The 20,780-nt window shown below is 44.9% G+C and overlaps 1 protein-coding gene across 5 annotated transcripts in view; it reads left to right on the forward strand.

Annotated features, from left to right (window-relative positions):
• The window catches only part of LOC111839849 (FYVE, RhoGEF and PH domain-containing protein 5), a 38,026-nt gene that overhangs the window by 14,777 nt on the left and 2,469 nt on the right, over positions 1-20,780 (forward strand). For 2 of the 5 annotated variants that reach the window (XM_023804117.2, XM_023804121.2), the window contains exons 5-20: positions 253-283; positions 4,606-4,757; positions 5,384-5,540; positions 10,135-10,225; positions 10,307-10,357; positions 11,138-11,196; positions 12,140-12,211; positions 12,348-12,416; positions 15,168-15,251; positions 17,506-17,585; positions 17,672-17,768; positions 17,848-17,985; positions 18,078-18,180; positions 18,313-18,449; positions 20,001-20,132; positions 20,595-20,749. In XM_023804117.2, coding sequence (XP_023659885.1) covers positions 253-283; positions 4,606-4,757; positions 5,384-5,540; positions 10,135-10,225; positions 10,307-10,357; positions 11,138-11,196; positions 12,140-12,211; positions 12,348-12,416; positions 15,168-15,251; positions 17,506-17,585; positions 17,672-17,768; positions 17,848-17,985; positions 18,078-18,180; positions 18,313-18,449; positions 20,001-20,132; positions 20,595-20,749 — 1,608 coding nt within the window. The remainder of the gene's footprint in view (positions 1-252; positions 284-4,605; positions 4,758-5,383; positions 5,541-10,134; positions 10,226-10,306; positions 10,358-11,137; positions 11,197-12,139; positions 12,212-12,347; positions 12,417-15,167; positions 15,252-17,505; positions 17,586-17,671; positions 17,769-17,847; positions 17,986-18,077; positions 18,181-18,312; positions 18,450-20,000; positions 20,133-20,594; positions 20,750-20,780) is intronic. The other 3 variants (XM_023804119.2, XM_023804120.2, XM_023804118.2) reach the window with 3 other exon arrangements.

Here is a 20,780-nt window from a genome sequence, read left to right on the forward strand (position 1 = left end):
AGTATATTATTGCTTGATATTGTGATGGCACTCTCTTTATGTTGTACAAGGGCATGTTATTAGTATTTTAATTGCACTGTTCTGAAATATATTCCCTTTCCATGTCTTTATCCCTTTGCATTTTTAATTATACATACAAATCAACGGTATTGCACATACACAATATTTAAATTCAGTGGAAGTCAACTGTACTCCTGGCTTATCTTTGGCCATTTTGACAACATCTTGACAGCATCTTCTTCCTTTCTGCAGACATGTAAAGGGACTCAGACTCTTACATGAGGTAAGATACTTATTGTTTTATCTCTGTGTATTGAACAATATAAAGATATAAAATGCATGCATTGCTCTTGCCTAGAGATGATTCCGAGTGCCTTTTGTGGGACTGATTCTTTCCCTGTTGGGTCACACTCTAAGCTCTCTGTGTTTAATGCCTCTGAGTGTCTTATGGTGCTGGGGCTCAGGGAAATGCTGGTGAGAGTAGAACAGTGCAGCTGCCCCCAGTTGACCTGTTGGACTTCAGCTACATTCATCATATCATCAGTTCAGCAGAGTCTTGGTCTTCCGGCAGATGGTGGTGACCTAAACTTTTGGGAGACTTTGGGGGTTCCTGTTTTAAAATGAGGTGGTGTGTGTCAAGGCAGATGTGGGGCAGCATCTGGAGGGTATTGGGCTAACAGGTTCTACACTTAGACAGTGGCAGATCATGCCTGGAACTTGGTGGTTCGAGGCCCAGTGGAGATCACCATGATATGAGTCACAGATTTCTTTCATTAGATATACAATATTGTTAACATACTCACCACAGATACTCAACCTTTTGGGTAACGCTTTACTTGAGGGGACATGAATAATGTATTAGTACATGCTTATTTAATGTATTAATTAACCAGTAACTAAGTGTTCATTAAGTACTGATCCCATGTTCATTCATCATTAATAAATCATGACAGTTCATGTATTTCATGGGGAAACCTATATTAGTTCATGATTTGTTCTTGAGTATTAAACGATTTAAGTAATTTATGCCCTCTCAAGTGGTCTTACCATTATTAACTAATTAGTTAACTAATATAGTGCCTCAAGGTAATATATGAACTGTCATGATTGATTAATAATGAACAAGCACAAATCAGTTCTGTCTGCAGTGTCGCAGTCAATGTGTGTCTGTGTCAGAGGGGCACAGTAGGACAGAAAGAGTTTTCCATCCTGCTCATTCTTGATCTCTTGCATTGGATTCCTTCCTCCATAAACACTCGCATTGATTTTAAAAAATCAGCCTGTGTCCCATGCTCTCCTAGATCTGAGTTTTCCCATTTCCCCATCTGCTTATCAGAATGCATTCTCTTGCTGCATGAACGTTAGATTCTATGATATTTCTACATTTTCTTCAAGATTTTTATATAGTCATGCGTCCATTGTTCAGTTTTTCTTTGTTTCTCCTGTGTCTTTTAAGTTGTTTGTCAGTATATTCATGTCTTGGAAATACAGAATATATAATATACTCAAAATGATACTTGATGAGGTGCACTATATTTAATCTCAGAATATAAGGATTTTATATAGTTAATAAACAGACTTCTCTGAGTAGAAAACATTCTTTCATTTAGTATGTGTATTAATTATGTTTAATTGCCATAACCAGTATTATTACTGAGAAGGCAATTACTTCCTTTTACCGTCAGTTTCACTCTGTTGGCACTTGATAGGCATCCTGATCCTTGAATTAGCCCATGTTATATTAGTACATGCACTGTCCCCAGCAGTAGGTAAGATTGCTTTCAAATTATCTTCTCAGCTTTTGCTCCCTGATGTCTGCTGTTGAATGTACTTGAACATTTCAGTTTAGGAAATCATATTAGTACAATTCGGTTCACTGTTCATTCTCTTTAACTGTTGGATCCGGAATTAACTGATGATTCAAGCTGACTTGAAGGATGGGTCATGTGATCACTATTCCACTGTCGTTACAGTAGATAGACATGTGGAAGTGTCACCAGCACTAGACATGAAGGTGCAGTGATACTGCAAATGACGTCATGTCTTCTGACCCGGTATGGCTCGTTCTCTGCTGCTCTGTGGAGAAATGAGCAACCTCGCCCAGCCAAGGAGTCGCTCAGGACTATCAGTGTTGATCCAGCAAAGTTGACTTCCTCTTTATAAAAAGGCTTATGCAAAGAAAGCCATCACAAGCTGACGTGAAACGAATATGAAATGAGTTTGTTTAGCTAACCTTTAACTCTGCTGGGCCTCAGTAGTGCCGTTAGTTATGTCAAAGCAATGCCTAGAGACCAAGGAATAAGGTCAGGGTAAGATCCTGAGCTATAATCTCCCATGGTATCATTGTTCTCTTTAAAAAGACTCATTTTTTTGTGAAACCGCTGATCTCTGACATTAAGAACACTTTAACTGCTGATCTCTGACATTAACATCACCATAACTGTTGATCTCTTATCAGTTCACCCCAACCACACATCTTTGATATTACAAGATCAGCCTGACTACCAATCTCTGATACTAAAGTTTTACCATTACCACTGATCTCCGATATTAGATCATCTTGACCATTGATTTCTGATACTAGTTAGGCATTTTACACTAGATGAGAAACTTATGTACTTTGGACTGCACTAAGGCAGATTTCCTTTATTGGGATTTAACAGGCTGCATTTGGAAAGGAAGGCTCATTATTCTCTATTACTGCAGGCAATTCCCAGTGAAGTTAGGAGAATGTGGTAGAAGCATAAATATCACACAGTAAGGATCATTAGAGAAGCTCTTCTCATTACATATGGCGTTTTCTTTCTCAAGGGGCAAAACCAAGTGAAGACAAACCATTTACTGTAAGGGGAAGACGGACACAGCAATGAAAGGAAAACAGAGAGCACTGTCATTTATCTGCAGGAGGTCTTACATCAATATTTATATATATCCCTCTGTGAAATTGTTCCTTTTATGAATAGTGCACGAAAATCATTCTTGATACAGTGAAGTATCCACACAAAACAGAAGCGGACAGCGTTGACCTAACAGAATGGCTAATCCTGCCATAAAGGCGTCTAAACATTTGTTTATCAGGGGTTAGCGATCTAATTGACCAATGAACTGATGTTTTACAAAGTCATCAGTTTAACTAATATTTATATTTGTACTACTTAACATTTGTATTCATGACGGTCATGTAGCGGATTACTTTATATTGCTAATTTTTAGCAACTTAATCTTGCCCGTTAGATAGCTAGCTAACATAATTGTTAGTTCTGAATATAAAAGATTAGTTTGTATACTGCTGACACTGACACATTTGACTCACTGACAAAAATCCACGTAAGTACATTTTTCAGTATTAAATCATTCATTGACAGCTGTGTAAACAGAGGTTTCTATTGGTGGTGAGAAGGGGGTCTCATTTCACTGGTTTAAGTTTATTTTGTAAAGCTGTTTCTGAGAGAATGTGTTTTTCACACTCCAGAAATAGCGGATTTTTGGAGATACATGTTTTTCACTGGACAGTGACGATATACTGATAGCACGATATACTGATCTTTCAGTCACATGCAGTGCTAGTGGCCTAGGTGATGTATCACGACAAACTGGTAATAGTCATAAGTTCACAGTAAACCCAGTGTGTGTCTTTGCCCTTGTGTGTGGAGAAACTCCCACAACCTTGCAGTGTGTCTGTTTTGCCTGAAACTGTGCCTTGCGTAATGACACAACACTGGTGCTCTGACAGATTTCGTGGTAGAAAATGGTTTCAGCGTTAGTCACTGTTCCTCCTTGTAAGGTGGGACTGTGCACAGATTCTGAACACACCCTCGTGAGTGCATCTGAGAGATCACTGGTAGAGCAGTTCACAGCGAAACACCGCGCCTATTGTTCTATTGTTTAATTTAGAGCGTGAACTCAAGCGGGGTGTTTCCCAAAGTCTGGTGGGGCACCAAGTTGCATGGCCGCCCCTGCCTTTTATTTCCAGAACCTACAGACTGATCAGTGAACCTTCTACAAGGGATGGATTCAAAGACCACCTCTTCATAAAGGGACCACTGAGGAGTACGATCTCAGACGCACAGTCACGCCACCATCCCTCTCCATCAGAACAGTCTAGAGACTAGTTATGGAAACAAAGAGCTTTTTTATTTGCACGTTACTGCAGAAATGAGAGCGAGAATAATATGTGTGATGCGCTTTTTCAGTGATAAATTGCAATTTTGAGCTAATCTGAGTCCGTGAAGAATCTGAGGTGCTGAGCCAGGCTATCAGAGATTGCGGTTCATGATGCATTACTTTGAGCAGTTTGTATCTGAACACGCTGTATCTAAGATCGATCCAATTCTGAAGGCTTTCTGTGAAGAAACATTAATATTATTCATCTGAGCTGTGAGGCAAGCTACCTGTCAACATATGTTTTGTGTTTGATGGTTAGTGACACCAAGAGCTTTTCCAAGGTTTTGTATGGAGTTTGAAGCCAACATAGGATTGCTATTGACCCCACAATCTCAAACACGGCTGCTGTTACCCTTTTTTGATGGTGTGACTCCTTCAGACGGTAGCAGATGTGATACAAGCAGTATTCTAAGAAGGCTGACACCCCCCACCCTCCCCCAGGATTTCAGGGCAGCAGTTGGTGGTGCAGTAGGAGAGGACGGACAGCCGATTCTGAAAGAGGAGAAGCTGATGGAGATCCTGAACCTGCTGCCAGAGGTGTACCTGTTACACTGCCATCTACTGGATGAGCTGGAGAACCGCATGTTACAGTGGTGAGCACTGTCATACATCACAAATGCACATGTATACACATCCATTTATAGGTGGCAGTTAACAGCCTGAACACATACAGAGAGAGCAATCATTCAGAGACCCAGGACATGCAGATCTTTGTTTCCACAGACAATTAAGCAAATGAAAAGGCTAAGACACTCAGACTTGTATACCCACATGCACACACACACACACACACACACACACACGCACGCACACACACACATTCATATACATACAGAAACTTATACAGTTAAATACATACAGCCATACAGACCAGTAAAGGGGTAACTTGAAATTTTTGGCCCCCCCAACAAAATATCACCTTGGGCACTTTCAATCTGAAGAAATACAGATCCAATAGTAGATAGAATTTGCCAAGCAAGGCAGGGGAGTCCACATCAGTATATTTTAGCGAGCTGAGGCGCCCCAACTCTACATTTTGGGGGCCCTACAAAGTGCTGCCCCCCCGATCCATGCATCTTCAATGGCCCTATACACAAGCATATGTGAGAAATACGCTTGTCAGATGATCACAGAGTCTCCCCAACCATTGAACCTCTGAAGCTGGTCAGTGATGCTTGTCTATGCAGGAGGTTCCCTGATCGTGTCTGTTGATCACTAGGGAGGAGAGCCCTCGGATGGCTGACATCTTCCTTACGCGGCAGGCGGAGTTCTCCATCTTCATGCCCTATGTGGCGCAGTATGACCGCAACATGACCCTGTTGGACGACAGCCGCCATAGGTCACCTGCCTTCTCCTCCATCGCCCGCCAGTTTGAGGTACACCTCACCGCAACCATTTTTTCCCGCAATATTAAGTATTGGCATATTCATTTCTGATATAGATCTGCTCCAGGTAAACTCGGAAAGATCGATTGGCTCATGGAAGCTAATTTTCAGTTTCCCTGCTTATTTCTTGGAGTGAATTAGTCTGGGTACCGCTGAGCGGAAAGGCCGTTTGGCGTGATTGGCTCAGCTGTGCCGCAGCTGGCAGACCGGCACTGATCCCGATAACGTCCGGCCCGCGGGTTTGGCTCTGGCCCTGCGAAGGAAACAGTTTGTAGGGGTCAGCGTAATTCGCTGCCAACGAGGCCGGAACAAGCAGCACCTCGGGACCGATAATGAACATCTGGCATTTCAGGCTTCGTAAAAGCCCCAGAGATCCCTATCGCCACAAAGAGTGTGACTGCGGTGCATTGTGGGTGCCGCACGACGGGCGTCGCGATGCTCGCTGAACCGCAGAGGAGCCCGGCTCTGAAAGGTCAGATCCCGTGCAGGCGGGTGTGGAGGAGAAAAGCCAAGGAAAGTCCAGAGTACAATGAGCCGCTCCCAGAGGAGTCTGGCCTACAGCCGCCGTGAAGACAGAAATAAAGGAAAACAACAGTGCAGAGGGGCCCTGCCTTCTCTCAGTTTCTAAGAGTGAATCGCACCCAGTGTCTTTGCCCTAAGGCCTAATTGTCTCTCGGTCCTCTGTCTTCACTGCTCTTGATGTCTATATTATGTGTCCTATTCTGCTTTTTACATCTTTGGAGTGTTGGGCATTTCTGGTCCAGAAGCTACAAATCCAGACCAGGATTTTGTTTCTACCAACCAGTTGAGTATTCTGTAATATTCTGTACTCTTTCCAGAGACTCTTTATGCCCAACTGGTTCAGCTCTAACTTCTGGACCTGAAATGCCCAACACTGTTGAAGACACCAGCTGCTCGGTGTAAAGGAGTTTAAAGCAGCTTCATGCTCAGATATGCTGCTCCTGAAGCACCCATCCAAAGATCTCTGTAAAAAGTAGCATTTTGGGAAAATATAGAACTAAGAGACTTTGGATGGATTGTTATGGTCTATGGACGCATTTGCTGTGTTTGGTTAACATGCAAATGGTTAACCACTAGCAGTAATTTGACAGTGTGACAAATCAGTCTCCAAACATCAGAGACTGAGGGACACCGCTGACACAGGGCTTTGTTACACTCAGAGAAAAAAAACCAAGTGGCACTTAAAGGAAAGCTTTGGGTCTCCTAGTTGCCCCAGGATGCTATCAGTTGCCCATCCTAGTTCTGCTGGGTTCTACAGGACCTCAGCCAGCTACGAGGTCACCTGGAACAGGATTATCTGCTGTGATTTGTCCAGTATCAGGTGCCCTGTCTTTTCTTCATTTTGTCTAGCCTTAAAAACGTTCCATTCTCTGTCTGTTTCTCAGTCAGTCAGCTCGTTTTCTTGGGGTCTCTATAATAAGGGGTCCCCTCTGTGCCATATTAACTTCTCACACTATGTAGTCCATCTTTGGCTTTGCAGGCTGTTATCGCACAGCAGGCTGCTCAGTTATGGGCCTCGCCTCCGTATCTCGATGGATCAGCTGTCATGGAGGACCTGAGGAGGTCGGGGGATGGGGATTGGACAGATTGGATGGCACTTTTTCATCTTAATCCAATCTGTTTTTCTGATCGTACATACCTTCTAAATAGATAAATCACTAAAATTCAGCCTGTTTTGCATGTGTTTTAAAAAACTCTTATTCTGTGCATATTCCCGTACATATCCACCTAAAAGTGTTTAATTTTTCCATAGCCAAACCCAGATCTCTGTTCTGTTGTGGAGAGCCCCAGCCAGCACTGAGGAATCTCTGGCAAAGATCGCTCTCTGTTGCGACGCTCGTTAATATTCATGAACAGGAAGGCCCAGGACGTATTTTGATTCTGAATGATTGGTTGCTACAAGGATCCTACACATATCAATTTTGATTAGAGTCTGTTAGGAGCCCATAGCTGACAGGCACACTGTCTTTGGGCTGATAAATATTCATAAGCACCTGCCCTAACTGAAATTCCTGGGTTTGACAGCACAGAAAACAAAATTTCCAAACTGAGAGACTGAGATTTGCTAGTCAGAGGTGACCACTGCCTTGAAGGCATAGCAGACAAATGATAAAAGCAGTAACTAGAGCTTATTTATTTCCTGTGTATCACTGTCCCTTTCAGCTGGAACTGCAAGCATCAAACAGAAAAATCATCTGAACCATGTTGTGGATTTAAATTGCTGCAAAGGTTTTTTTATAGAAAAGATCAGTAGAGGATCATATAAAATTTCTTACAGATGCAACATCACAGCGAAGGGTTGCCGTCTGTTTTTGTCTTCTTGAATTTAGATATTTCAAAATACTGCAGCGGTACCATCTTCTCCATACCATTAAAAACATTTTAATAATCACTGGACTACTTATGTTGTCCCTAATGTGTAATGTGTTTAGAAAGTTAGAAGTTAGAAAAATCAACATATGGATTATTAAACTGAAGCTGTGAGGTTTTAACAGATGCTGTGTGAATATGATGACATATTTAGAATATGCAGGAGATGCATGGGGAACACAGGTGCAGAGACGGGCATGATGTCCTGACCCACCCCCCCCTGTGCTGAGCCAGGTGCTCAGTGCGGAGCCCTGATAACAACAATGAACTGTCTATTACGCCTGACCATATCAGCAGCAGGGACCAAAAGGTTAACACCATCTCAATTATTCTGTATTCTGTGTGTGTGTGTGTGGTGGGGGGGTATGTATACAGTATGTTACATTCTGGGGACCAAATGTCCCCACAATGTGATTAAAATTATTTTTACATTTTGGGGGACATTTTTTTCGGTCCCCACAATGGGTAAGCTCAATTTTATAGAAATCTGCCATCAGAAAACTAGTCTTGTATTTGGTTTGGTTACTTATGGTTAAGGTTAGGGCTGGGTACAGTTTATGGTCGTCATTGTTGGGATTATGGTGTTTTCCACAGAAATGAAAGGACAGTCACCCATAAAGATATGAATTCAAATGCACACGTGTGTGTGTGTATGTGTGTGTGTGTGGGTTTATTGTGTTGGCATTTGGTGGGAGAAAATAAAAATGAGAAAGTGAAAAATTGACAACAGAATCCGTATGGCAGATCTGGATGGGAAATCTGAGGGGAAAGGGGGTGTAGCGGAAACAGGCAGAGGAATCACAGCGTACAGCTGAAGAAGTGGTCGAGTCCGGGCTAATCAAAGGAACACCAGCCCCCGCTGCTTCACCCGCCTCTCTGATTAATATCCTCCGACGGCTCAGACGGCAGTTCAGCTCAGTACGAGCCTCTTCTTTGGGCCTGTCCCTCTGCCATTATCTTCTGGTGACTCCTCAGACTTTTGCCACCAAGATCTCGACAGGAGCAGCACAGCCATCAGTCCTTCCATGCTTGTTTCATGCAGCAACATATTCCACAGCTTGGGTGCCTTCGCCCGCTCCTCTAGTGTTTCCCGTCAAACAGGATTTTAGGGGGGAACAGAAGTGAAATTACAGAGGGACCCAGCGGTTATCAGACAATGTCGTCAGACCACTAGAAGCAGAGTTGTGTAAGTGAAGAGATTGTGATGAGATGCCTGGTGATCTGGGATGTTCAGGCAGCTGTATTACAAGAGAAGGATATGAATGACATGTACAGTTAGTACAAAACCCTGGGGCCCAGCATAGCATTCTTGCTGGTCAGAAACACACTAGAACAGTGCAGTGATTACATCACAGAAACGCTGCATAAAAAGCTTCTGCTGTAAACCCTATATGCTGTCTGCTGAATCCAGGTTGTCTGAGCCAACCCCACCCACAGCATTAAAACTGAAGCGATTCTAGCAGCCGCCCAAACACGACGGCTCAATGGTGGCGACCTTGAACAGACGCGACCCCTTCCTCCACGCAGCGCCCTGATTATCTTCAAAGCCCAGAGGATCTTCCAGCGAAGCCCCGTGCCAATGAATGAAACGTGCCCCCCCCCCTTCCTCCAGACACTCTGTGAGCCCCCTGGTCCTGAAGGACTGTGTGCTCTATTGAATTAGCAGGGTCACCGTGCGAGAGGCTGTTAACGTTGATGCAATTATCTGACGATTCACAAGTGCAGATTGGGCCCGGAATGGTAGCTCTGGGCTCTTCTGTGACAGCATGAATAAGGGCCTGTCAGAATCTGTTACCGTTTGATTTATTTTATTTTACATTCAGTGTTTTGACAGTTTTCTCCAGTTAAAACCCTGCAGTCCAATAATATCCCTGCAGGGACCTTGGTCAGCCATCTTTGTGTTCCTTGAGATCGTATTTCTGTTTCTTTTGTTTTATTCTGAATGGTGATTTCCATCTAATGCTGTCCTTTCCGTTGTCTGTGCTCTGTGTGCATGTAAGTGTTTGTGTGTGTGGATTACTGCGAATGTGCTATGGAATAAATACTTTTTCCTTAATTTCTTATGACTGGACAATATCAAGGTACACGACAGATAAATGTGGCTCTTTCTAATTATAGATAATCTATAAGTCTTGCCACAACTGTGTTGTTTGTTTTGATCGGTAACTTTCTGGGCTCCCCTGTTTCCATGCAGCACCAGAGTCCCCTGGGAGGGAATGTTCCCCTGAAATATCAGCTGCTGCAGGTCGTCATTCGCATCCTGCAATATCGCATGCTGCTCACAGGTACGGTGTCCGTACTCCTTTCAACATAAGACTGATAATATTTAAGTCTGTCTTTTATACCTCATTGATTTTTTTTTGTAGATTATTTGAACAACCTTTCTCCAGACTCAAAAGAATATGAGGACACACAAGGTATTTTCTATGCTACTGACAGGCTGAAATGCACTGTCCACTAATTGTGTGTCTACTGTCTTTCTAACCATCTGTGACCTGTCTCTTTGTCCATTGTCTGTCTGTCTGTCCATTGTATGTCTGTTTAACCATCCACTGACTCTGTGTCTACGCGTCTACCTGCCTGCTGTCTTTCTATCTGTCTGTGACCTGTCTCTTTGTCCATTGCCTGTCTCTCTGTCTGTCTGTCCATTGTATGTCTGTTTAACCATCCACTGACTCTGTGTCTACGCGTCTACCTGCCTGATGTCTTTCTATCTGTCTGTGACCTGTCTCTTTGTCCATTGCCTGTCTCTCTGTCTGTCTGTCCATTGTATGTCTGTTTAACCATCCACTGACTCTGTGTCTACGCGTCTACCTGCCTGCTGTCTTTCTATCTGTCTGTGACCTGTCTCTTTGTCCATTGTCTGTCTGTCTGTCTGTCTGTCCATTGTATGTCTGTTTAACCATCCACTGACTCTGTGTCTACGCGTCTACCTGCCTGATGTCTTTCTATCTGTCTGTGACCTGTCTCTTTGTCCATTGTCTGTCTGTCTGTTCACTGCCTCTCTATCCGTCTATGAGCAGGCCTGATGGTCTCCGATTCTTCCCTCCATTACCCCCCTTATTATCCACAGAATGGGCACTGAACTGGCCGTTGATTCTGTGTCTTTGTCCAGCCTGCTTTTCCTTCACTGTATGTGTCTCCCTCTCCCCCCATGTATCGATCCTGTGTCCTCCTAACCCGCTTACTGTTGCCAGCTGCCTTGGGAATCGTGTCGGACGTGGCGGACCAGGCTAACGACAGCCTCAGGCAGGGGGTGAGTCTCTGTGGGGCCGCCTCAGGTCGGCCTCTACAAATGTATATGGGGGTGCTTAGCAGAGGTGGACATTTCAGGTCCAGAAAGTAAAAATCCAAACCAGGATTTTATTTCAACCAACCAGTTGAGTACTATATGACTGCTACTCTTTATACTTAGCTGGTTGGTTGAAATAAAATCCTGGTTTGGATTTTTACTTTCTGGACCTGAAATGTCCACCTCTGGTGCTTAGGTGCTTTGCTTGCATATGAAATATTTACTGGTTATTAAACACTTAAGTCTAAGTTCACAAGGAAGTCTGACAGAGTCATGGCAAATCCTAGAGGACTGGTGTCATTGAAGCAATCTAGGTCAGTGTTTCCCAATCCGGTCCTCTGAGGCCCACAGTCGGTCCATATTTTTGCTCCCACTGAGCTCCCTGCCAGACATTTTTGCTAAATGTTTGCTAGATCAATAACATGGGCTCTCTGTGGGTCCCCGAGACTGGATTGGGAAACACTCGTCTAGGTGACAAAAAACAAAGAAAGGGAATGCCGCTGGGCTTCCGTAACTTGCCCACCCCCCAACTCAGACGCGGGGGCCCTCTATCTCCATCCATCCTGTGCAATTTCCTGGAAAGCCCCCTCCCATTATGTCTGTCTCTCACAGCTCCAGATAACGAAGTGACAGAATTACCATTTTTGTTAAGCGTCTACACTGCATCAGAATAAGACAATAAACCATTCCATGAAAGAGAATTAGTACAGAATTAGAGAGTAAGCTGTACAGCTTAGCATTATGGGTAGAGCTATGGTTAGGGTTGCATATGTTTATGAGCTATCACAAAGCACACTTGCTGTTAGCCATTTCTATGTGTACGTTTACATGGAGGGGACTTTGAAAGCACATTAGGTTCTGTTTAGACACTAGTTGGTTACTATTTGCATGTATCTGTGGGCTGTAGGAGAACCTACTGCGCCTGGTCAATATCGAGTACAGCATCAGAGGTCAGAGGGACCTGCTCCGGCCTGGAAGGGTGAGCTCCTTCCCGTCTAGTAGGGGGCAGCACACACACTCTGACATCAGCTCTGCCAGCTAAAAGGCCTTAGTGACCACTTCATGCTAACATGAGCCACCCCCCCCCCCTCCCCTTTCTCGCCCGGGTGCTCCAGGTGTTTGTGAAGGAGGGCACACTGATGAAAGTGTCCCGGAAGTGCAGACAGCCGCGCCACCTGTTTCTGGTGAGTACTGCTTACTGCCATTTGGATCGCACTCTCCACATGAGAGCCCCCGTGGGTAACCTCAGTCCCATGTGTTAAATATCACCTTGCTTGTCTTTCATCTTATGGTGCTCTGGACCCACTGTAGTCCACAACCAAACAAGCCCAAGAATTGCACTGGAACAGCAGATACAGATGTGTGTGTGTGTGTGTGTGTGTGGGGGGGGGGGGGTGGTTATGGAGTGTTTGCACCCCACCCTCCTTCCAAGATTCACACTAATAAGACAGCAAGCACCAGGAGGCCTGGTAACAGAGACAGTACACAACCCCCCCATAGTGTGACAGGCATTCTCTCTACATGTCACCCCCACCTCTTGCGACCTTCTCTCCATGCTAACACCCACCCCTCCCACCTCCCATTTATTTTTCATTGTAAGGGCACACCCAAAATTCATTCTCTGTCTCAAGGCGGGAAGCCAAGGTTTCTCAGACCTCCTGTTTTTGAGCATTAAACAGATATATTGGATTTATCTGTCGGGTTTCATTTTACTCTTTTGAATAAGAGCAGAATCCACTTTCACTTATAGTATAAAACACAGTCCCCCTGAATGGGGGTGTTCTAATGTGCCTCTGTGAAGTCTACCCATAATGCCACTGGGGTGCGGGCTAGAGAACCAGGGCTCCGCAACTGCGTGAAGCAGAAAAGCTCTGCAGACATGGGTGTCGCTCTCCTCTGTGAAGGGGGTTAGGGGGACGGCAGCTCCATCCAGCCAAGGCCTTCCCCAGCCCGCACTGGTATTGAAAATCCTACTTCCTGACAGGATGTTTGCTATGGGTTACTGGAAGCCAGTTTCCTGTCCAGGGACTGTATCGAAAGGACTGGGAAGGTCAGACTCTCCAGAATGTTGGAAAGGACTGGAAAGTTCCCTCTTAAATAGAGGCTGGAGAGCGAGATGGCTTTGTGGAGAGATATTTTTGGTGGACCATTATGTAATGTTACATGACATTATAAAACACTTCAATGTGCAGTTTTTAAATGTAGATTTTTGAATAATTATGCAGCTTGAAGTGTTCTGGCATTACTTAAAAAATGAAAAGAAAAAAAAAAAAAAAAACAACATTGTTGTCATAAACTTTTTAAAATCACTCAAGTAATAGTTTCTAAAACTGAATTGACCCGAGGGAAGCTTGCTCGGTTTCCCCGCATGTCGCAGTCTCCATATCTGTAGACCATCCATATCCGTAGACCACCTCAAAAGCCAGAGATTAAAGATGAGGCTTTGGAAGAAGAGCTCCGTCATTAATCATGTCTGAGCTGAACCCCTTGGCGGGTACAGTGCTCCTGTGTCCCAGAGCGCACAGTTCCATCCCCTCCCTCTGGAGAGCTCCTCCCATCTTGTCCGTCGCCATGGCTACAGCAGCAATGCAGTACTGGGATCCCGTCTTGATGAACGAGGCCGGTGCTAACCCCAGCGGTGAGGCTACCCCAGAGAGCCAGGAGGGGGTCCTCTCTGGGGGATGGGGGGGGATGAAGGATGGTCCGGGACTGGAGCTGTGACACCTGGAGAGGTGCGAGCTGCATCTTTCAATGCCCTGTGGTCTGGAAAACAAGAGGGAGTGGGGCATTGTTTACAGAGTAAACTGTATATATAAGAGCCCAAGAAGGATGGGCTTTGCTGGATCAGAGCACATCTGATGGGACAGAGGTATCAGTGAGATTCGGCAGTGTTACTGTGACCATGAAGAGCGGCTTTGAACAGACCAGAACAGTTGCAGACCTGTTCCTCACTCACCAAAACTCCTTGAAAATAATCATGTGAATAATTCTTGACATTACAGACATTAACAAACATGCATGACTTGGAGGGAAGGGGTTTATGATAACAGAGATAAATGAGAGAGGCTTACTGTGGTTACTGAGGAGGGGGTACTGTGGGAGAGAGGAGGAATTGTGAGAGATGAGGGTCACTGTGAGAGTGAAGAGATGAGGGGCACTGCGAGAGATGAGGGGCACTGCGCAAGATGGGGGGTACTGTGAGAGATGAGGGGTACTGTGAGAGATGTGAGGTACTGTGAGAGATGAGGGGTACTGTGAGAGATGAGGGGTACTGTGAGAGATGGGGGGTACTGTGAGAGATGAGGGGTACTGTGAGAGATGTGAGGTACTGTGAGAGATGAGGGAAACTATGTGAGATGGGGGGTACTGTCAGAGATGAGGGGTACTGTGAGAGATAAGGGGAACTGTGAAAGATAAGGGGTACTGTGAGATGGATAGTGATGGCCAAATGAAGCGTAATGAACCATTTGCTGTATTTTCTGACAGCACTAGAGTGTCATCAAAAGTTTGGAATGAGTGACATTAGGGATGAAATGTGTGTCTTGTCCATTAATTATATATAACAGGACTCCTTGGTGGGCATTATCCCTTACTTCTCAGCATGAGAAACTCAACGTGTGGTGTGTGAGCATGTGAACTGGTTGAAAGGCGTGAGACTTGAGAGCCCTGGTGTATATTAAAGTGTGCAACATGAACAATCAATGAACAAGGAGTCTATTTTGTTACTTATTCAGATATGAAATTAGATGGACAGCGAAAGCTGTAGATTAAATTTAATGTTGTGCCTGTGTTATATATATGCAGTGTGAAATATGATTGGTTATTTAAAAAGACAAAAGCCTAGAAAGGCTCCTCCAGCTGGTCAATCCTATGCTGCCACCTTGTGGTGTGCACTGGAACAAAGCTGACATCATGCTTTGTGTTTCTCCTGACAGATGAATGACATCCTGCTGTACACCTACCCACAACAAGATGGCAAATACAGACTGAAGAACACTCTGTCTCTAACTGGCCTGAAGGTAACTTAATTTCATTGCTTCAGATCAGATAAACATTCTTCAATGCACAGTAGGGGACAGAAGGTAAATTGTTAATGAAAAACAAGGAAAACTGTTGCGTGATCCTGTCCAAATTCTGTGCTGTTTACATTTCGTGTCATTCACTCTCTCCTGTCCACACAGTATCCTGTCCACACTCTGTCCCAACCACACAGTACCCTCTCCAGTCTATCCCTTCCACACAGTCTATGCCAGGGGTCTCCAACTCCGGTCCTGGAGAGCTACTATCCAGTAGGTTTTCTGTCCCACTTGGCTTCTGGCGAGCCACACCTGCTCCTGGTATTTACCAGAGAACAGGTGTGGCTCATCAGAAGCCAGGTAGGATAGAAAACCTACTGGACGGTAGCTCTCCAGGACCGGAGTTGGAGACCCCTGGTCTATGCTCTGTCCCATCCGCATATCCTGTTGACTGTATATTCCATCCACACAGTTTTCTGTTTAGTCTGTCCCATCCATGCAGTATTCTGTCCATACTCTGTTTCGTCAGCACAGAATCCAGTTGACTGTTTATCCTGTGCAGTGTCCCATCCATACAATATTCTGTTCGGTTTATCCCATCCATACAATATTCTGTTCGGTTTATCCCATCCACAGAGTACTTTGTCCACAGGCTGTCCCATCCATATAATATTCTGTTCAGTTTATCCCATCCATACAATATTCTGTTCAGTTTATCCCATCCACACAGTATTCTGTCCACAGGCTGTCCCATCCATATAATATTCTGTTCAGTTTATCCCATCCACACAGTATTCTTTCCACAGGCTGTCCCATCTATACAATTGTCTGTTCAGTTTATCCCATCCACACAGTATTCTGTCCACAGGCTGTCCCATCCATATAATATTCTGTTCAGTTTATCCCATCCATACAATATTCTGTTCAGTTTTATCCCATCCACACAGTATTCTGTCCACAGGCTGACCCATCCATACAATATTCTGTTCGGTTTATCCCATCCACAGAGTACTTTGTCCACAGGCTGTCCCATCCATATAATATTCTGTTCAGTTTATCCCATCCATACAATATTCTGTTCAGTTTATCCCATCCACACAGTATTCTGTCCACAGGCTGTCCCATCCATATAATATTCTGTTCAGTTTATCCCATCCACACAGTATTCTTTCCACAGGCTGTCCCATCTATACAATTGTCTGTTCAGTTTATCCCATCCACACAGTATTCTGTCCACAGGCTGTCCCATCCATATAATATTCTGTTCAGTTTATCCCATCCATACAATATTCTGTTCAGTTTTATCCCATCCACACAGTATTCTGTCCACAGGCTGACCCATCCATACAATATTCTGTTCAGTTTATCCCATCCACAGAGTACTTTGTCCACAGGCTGTCCCATCCATATAATATTCTGTTCAGTTTATCCCATCCACACAGAATTCTTTCCACAGGCTGTCCCATCTATACAATTGTCTGTTCAGTTTATCCCATCCACATAGTATTCTGTCCACAGGCTGACCCATCCATACAATATTCTGTTCGGTTTATCCCATCCAGAGAGTACTTTGTCCACAGGCTGTCCCATCCATATAAGATTCTGTTCAGTTTATCCCATCCATACAATATTCTGTTCAGTTTATCCCATCCACACAGTATTCTGTCCACAGGCTGACCCATCCATACAATATTCTGTTCAGTTTATCCCATCCACACAATATTCTGTTCACAGGCTATCCAATCCATACAATTGTCTGTTCAGTTTATCCCATCCACACAGTATTCTTTCCACAGGCTGTCCCATCTATACAATTGTCTGTTCAGTTTATCCCATCCACATAGTATTCTGTCCACAGGCTGTCCCATCCATACAATATACTGTTCAGTTAGTCCCATCCACACAGTATTGTCCACACTCTGTCCCAACCACACAGTATACTCTCCAGTCTATCCCTTCCACACAGTATGTTCTCTGTTCCATCTGCATATCCTGTTGACTGTATATCATCACACCATGCACACAGTTTTCTGTTTAGTCTGTCCCATCTACGTAGTATTACATCCATACTCTTTTTCACCTGCACAGAATCCTGTTGACCATCTATCTTGGGCACACTGTGGCCCATCCATACAGTATTCTGTCCACATGCTGTCCCATCCATATAATATTATGTTCAGTTTATCCCATTCGCACAGTATTCTGTCCACACTCTGTCCCAGCCACACAGTTCACACTCATGTTTCTCCTCTGTCAGGTTAGCAAACCCACCATAGAGAATGTGCAGAATGTGCTGAAGATTGAGACAGCAGAGGTCTCCATCACCCTGTCAGCCAGGTGCGTTCTTCTTCCATGAGATTAGCGATGGAGTCAGCCATTTGAACCCAGATCCTTTACTGTTCCTCTGCCATGTGGTCCGTCAGTTCCTACAGCGAGAGGGAGGACTGGTTTCACAGTCTAAGCCGTACCGTGGCGGATCACGCGAGGAGTCTGGGAGTTTTCAGCAGCTCCAGCAGTGAGGTAAGCAGCCCATGGGGACGTCCACAAAGAAACACACACGCAGAGTGTGGCACCCCCTAACACCCATGTCCTCCATCAGCCCAGGGAGAAGCTGTGGGCATCTCTGGGAGAGCAGCCACCCACTCTGGTGCCTGTGTCCCACGTGATGATGTGCATGTGCTGTTCCTCTGACTTCTCCCTCACACTGCGACGACATCACTGCCAGGCATGCGGAAAGGTGGGCATTTCCGGCCTGGCTGCAGCAATATGCTCCTCTCTCATTGGTCAGTTGGTGCAGACTCACCTGACTGATGCATATCACCCCCTCAGATTGTATGCAGGAGCTGCTCTAGGAACAAGTACCCCCTGAAGTACCTGAGGGACAGGATGGGCAAGGTGTGCGATTACTGCTACGCCGAGCTGCGGAAGCGAGGTATGGCATCCATCCATCCAGCCGTCTGTCCATCCATCTCACCTCCAGCTTCCTCCTTCATAAACCTGTGGGTAACTGCTGGGGGGGGGGGGCAGCTGGAGAGTCATGCTGAGTTGTCTTTGGTACCCACAGGTGGCGGCGTTCCTGGGACAGTAGGTGGTGCAAGTCCCCAGCCCAGCCGGGCCAGCCGTCCCCTCTCCGCGGTCTTTCAGAACATTTACCCTCCCAGTCTCTGGAGGCCCAGAAGGAGCACCCCTAACCTGAACCAGGTGATCAGTGGATTTCTGACCAGCAGTCAGGGTGGGGGACAGCATTTAGTCATTGAATGCATTTTGTATGAAAGCAACGAGAAACGATTCACGGTTCAGCCCACAGTTCAGTTACGGCAACTGCGCAAAGAGTTTTGAGAAAGTGACTTCCGTATTGCGGAATGTACCTTAGCAATTGAAAACACTGTAATAAGTTGAAACATAAGACAAATTCCTGAAATTCCAGGGCTGCAATAATAATTACAAAAAACATAACCCAACAATACTGTATATCTAGTAGAATCACTCATACTGTACAGTACTGTGAGGTTTCGCAGGTCCTCATCAACATCACACCTGATGGCTTTCCTGGTGAGACACATCTTGAAAAGTATCTAATGGAATGTCTAATCCAACCCTGGCAGTCTTCAGGAGAAGTGTCTCCACACACCATCTGCTCATGTGGGTGGTGGTCATAAACCTTCCACCTCCATGCAGAGAAAAACTCCCCCATGACAGTGTTTCCCAATCTGGTCCTCAGGGACCCACAGTCGCTCCATGTTTTTGCTCCCTCCCGGTTCCACACGGACTGTCTGCGGGTCCCCGGTGGACTGGATTGGGAAACACTGCCATATGAGGTTTAGAAAGGGGGAGTACAGAGGTAGGAATAGTACTGACATCCTGGGATGTGCAGCAAATCATTATCCCACATAATAATCAAGGTTGGAGAGTTTCCTGCCCCTTGACTTCTCTCTTCCTCTGGCACAAGTTGGTCATGCAGGTCATCCAAAAACTAAATGAGGCTCTCTGAATAGTAGGGGCTAATGTGTTGTTTGTGTAAAGGCAAACCGTCATTGGACAGTTCTGCACATATGTTTGGAATGATCATTTTCTTGTAAATATTCTGCTAAGATTTTCTATATATGGTTACTGCTGAAATGTGCCATCATTCTGTTTTGAATGTGTTTTTAACAGTTTTGAAAACAGTATGTTACCATTTGAAAAATGTACTACAGATATATGAGTTCATGGATTTTGGAAAATGTGGTCATTTTGTGTGAATGCAATGAAAAATTATTCACAGATTTGAATAACTCTACCTAAATCAAAAGACCAGCTCCCTGCTCAAGATGCATATAGTGCAGTTTAGTCTGATTATGTAGGTAGTTCACGAAAAGAGTTTCAATCGTATGGTCCAAATTTTGGGTCCAAGATTGGATATGTTTTCAGTCCTCTCTCGCCCATAGTCTTCTGAGATGGTTCTGTCACGCTTCCATTCAGTATTCTACAGTGACACCTACTGTCAGCTGTTGGTAGAATCAAGACTCTCCTTGAGGCTCATTGACTGATGATACCTTGAATGTGACAATGGAATAGAAGAAAATAAGAAAAACAAGATAAATATGTGACATAGTGTAAAGCAGACACCAGCAATCTAGAATTCATTAACAGAATTCTTCTGCAGGTTAAGCCCATTGGATAGAGCCCATTGGTCAGCAGATGCTTCTGATATAGAGCTCACTGACTGGTCAACAGGCAGTCTTCCTGTCTAAACCAGAGCTCTTTGGTCAGCAGGTAGCAGCGTCGACTGAAGGTTCTACCATGAGCGGCACCTTACAGCGACGCAAGAGAAGCAAAAGGAACTGGAAGCGGCTGTGGTTCCTCATCAAAGACAAGGTGCTCTACACCTTCTCAACACGTGAGGTGAGGAGGCATAAAGTCTCCCCCCATATGTGAGCCCTTGCCCCCGGCCTCCTGTTTCACACACCACCAGTCCTGGGATTTCCTCCTGATTTTTTATATTATCAACAATGGAATAATACAAATATACAGAAAAAGGCAAAGCCCTTTACAAAGAAAGGGACAAGTTCTTTGATTTGTTTCTCTCTGGTTTCCTCTCCTTAGAACACAAATTCAAATTTTATAAATGCTTTGTATGTTGGGATTCCCATATTTTTAATTCAGCTTTATGTTTATCTGCTGAAGACACGTGTTAGACAGGTTTAAAGAATTTGACAGTATCAGGCAGCAGTGGTGAGGTGAGAGTCGCTGCAGGTTATCCGGCTGGAACAATGAGGCCGATGCCTTATCCCAGCCGTTCCTCATCGCATCCTCCTTTCTCTCACTCCCTTTCCCTCTCCCTTTCTCCCTCGCTCCCTGCTCCAGGACAAGGAGGCAGCAGAGAGTCTCCCACTGCAGGGCTTCACTGTGAAGCTTCCCGAGAAACCAGAAGGGGATGAAGCCTCCAGTGTTTTCCAGCTGTACCACAAGAAGACCCTGTACTGCACCTTCCGAGCAGAGGACACCCACACGGCGCGCAGGTTAGCCTAGCCTGCCCCCTTCTTCTTTAAT

This window comes from Paramormyrops kingsleyae, chromosome 8 (assembly GCF_048594095.1).
Source record: "Paramormyrops kingsleyae isolate MSU_618 chromosome 8, PKINGS_0.4, whole genome shotgun sequence".
Lineage (NCBI taxonomy): Eukaryota > Metazoa > Chordata > Actinopteri > Osteoglossiformes > Mormyridae > Paramormyrops > Paramormyrops kingsleyae.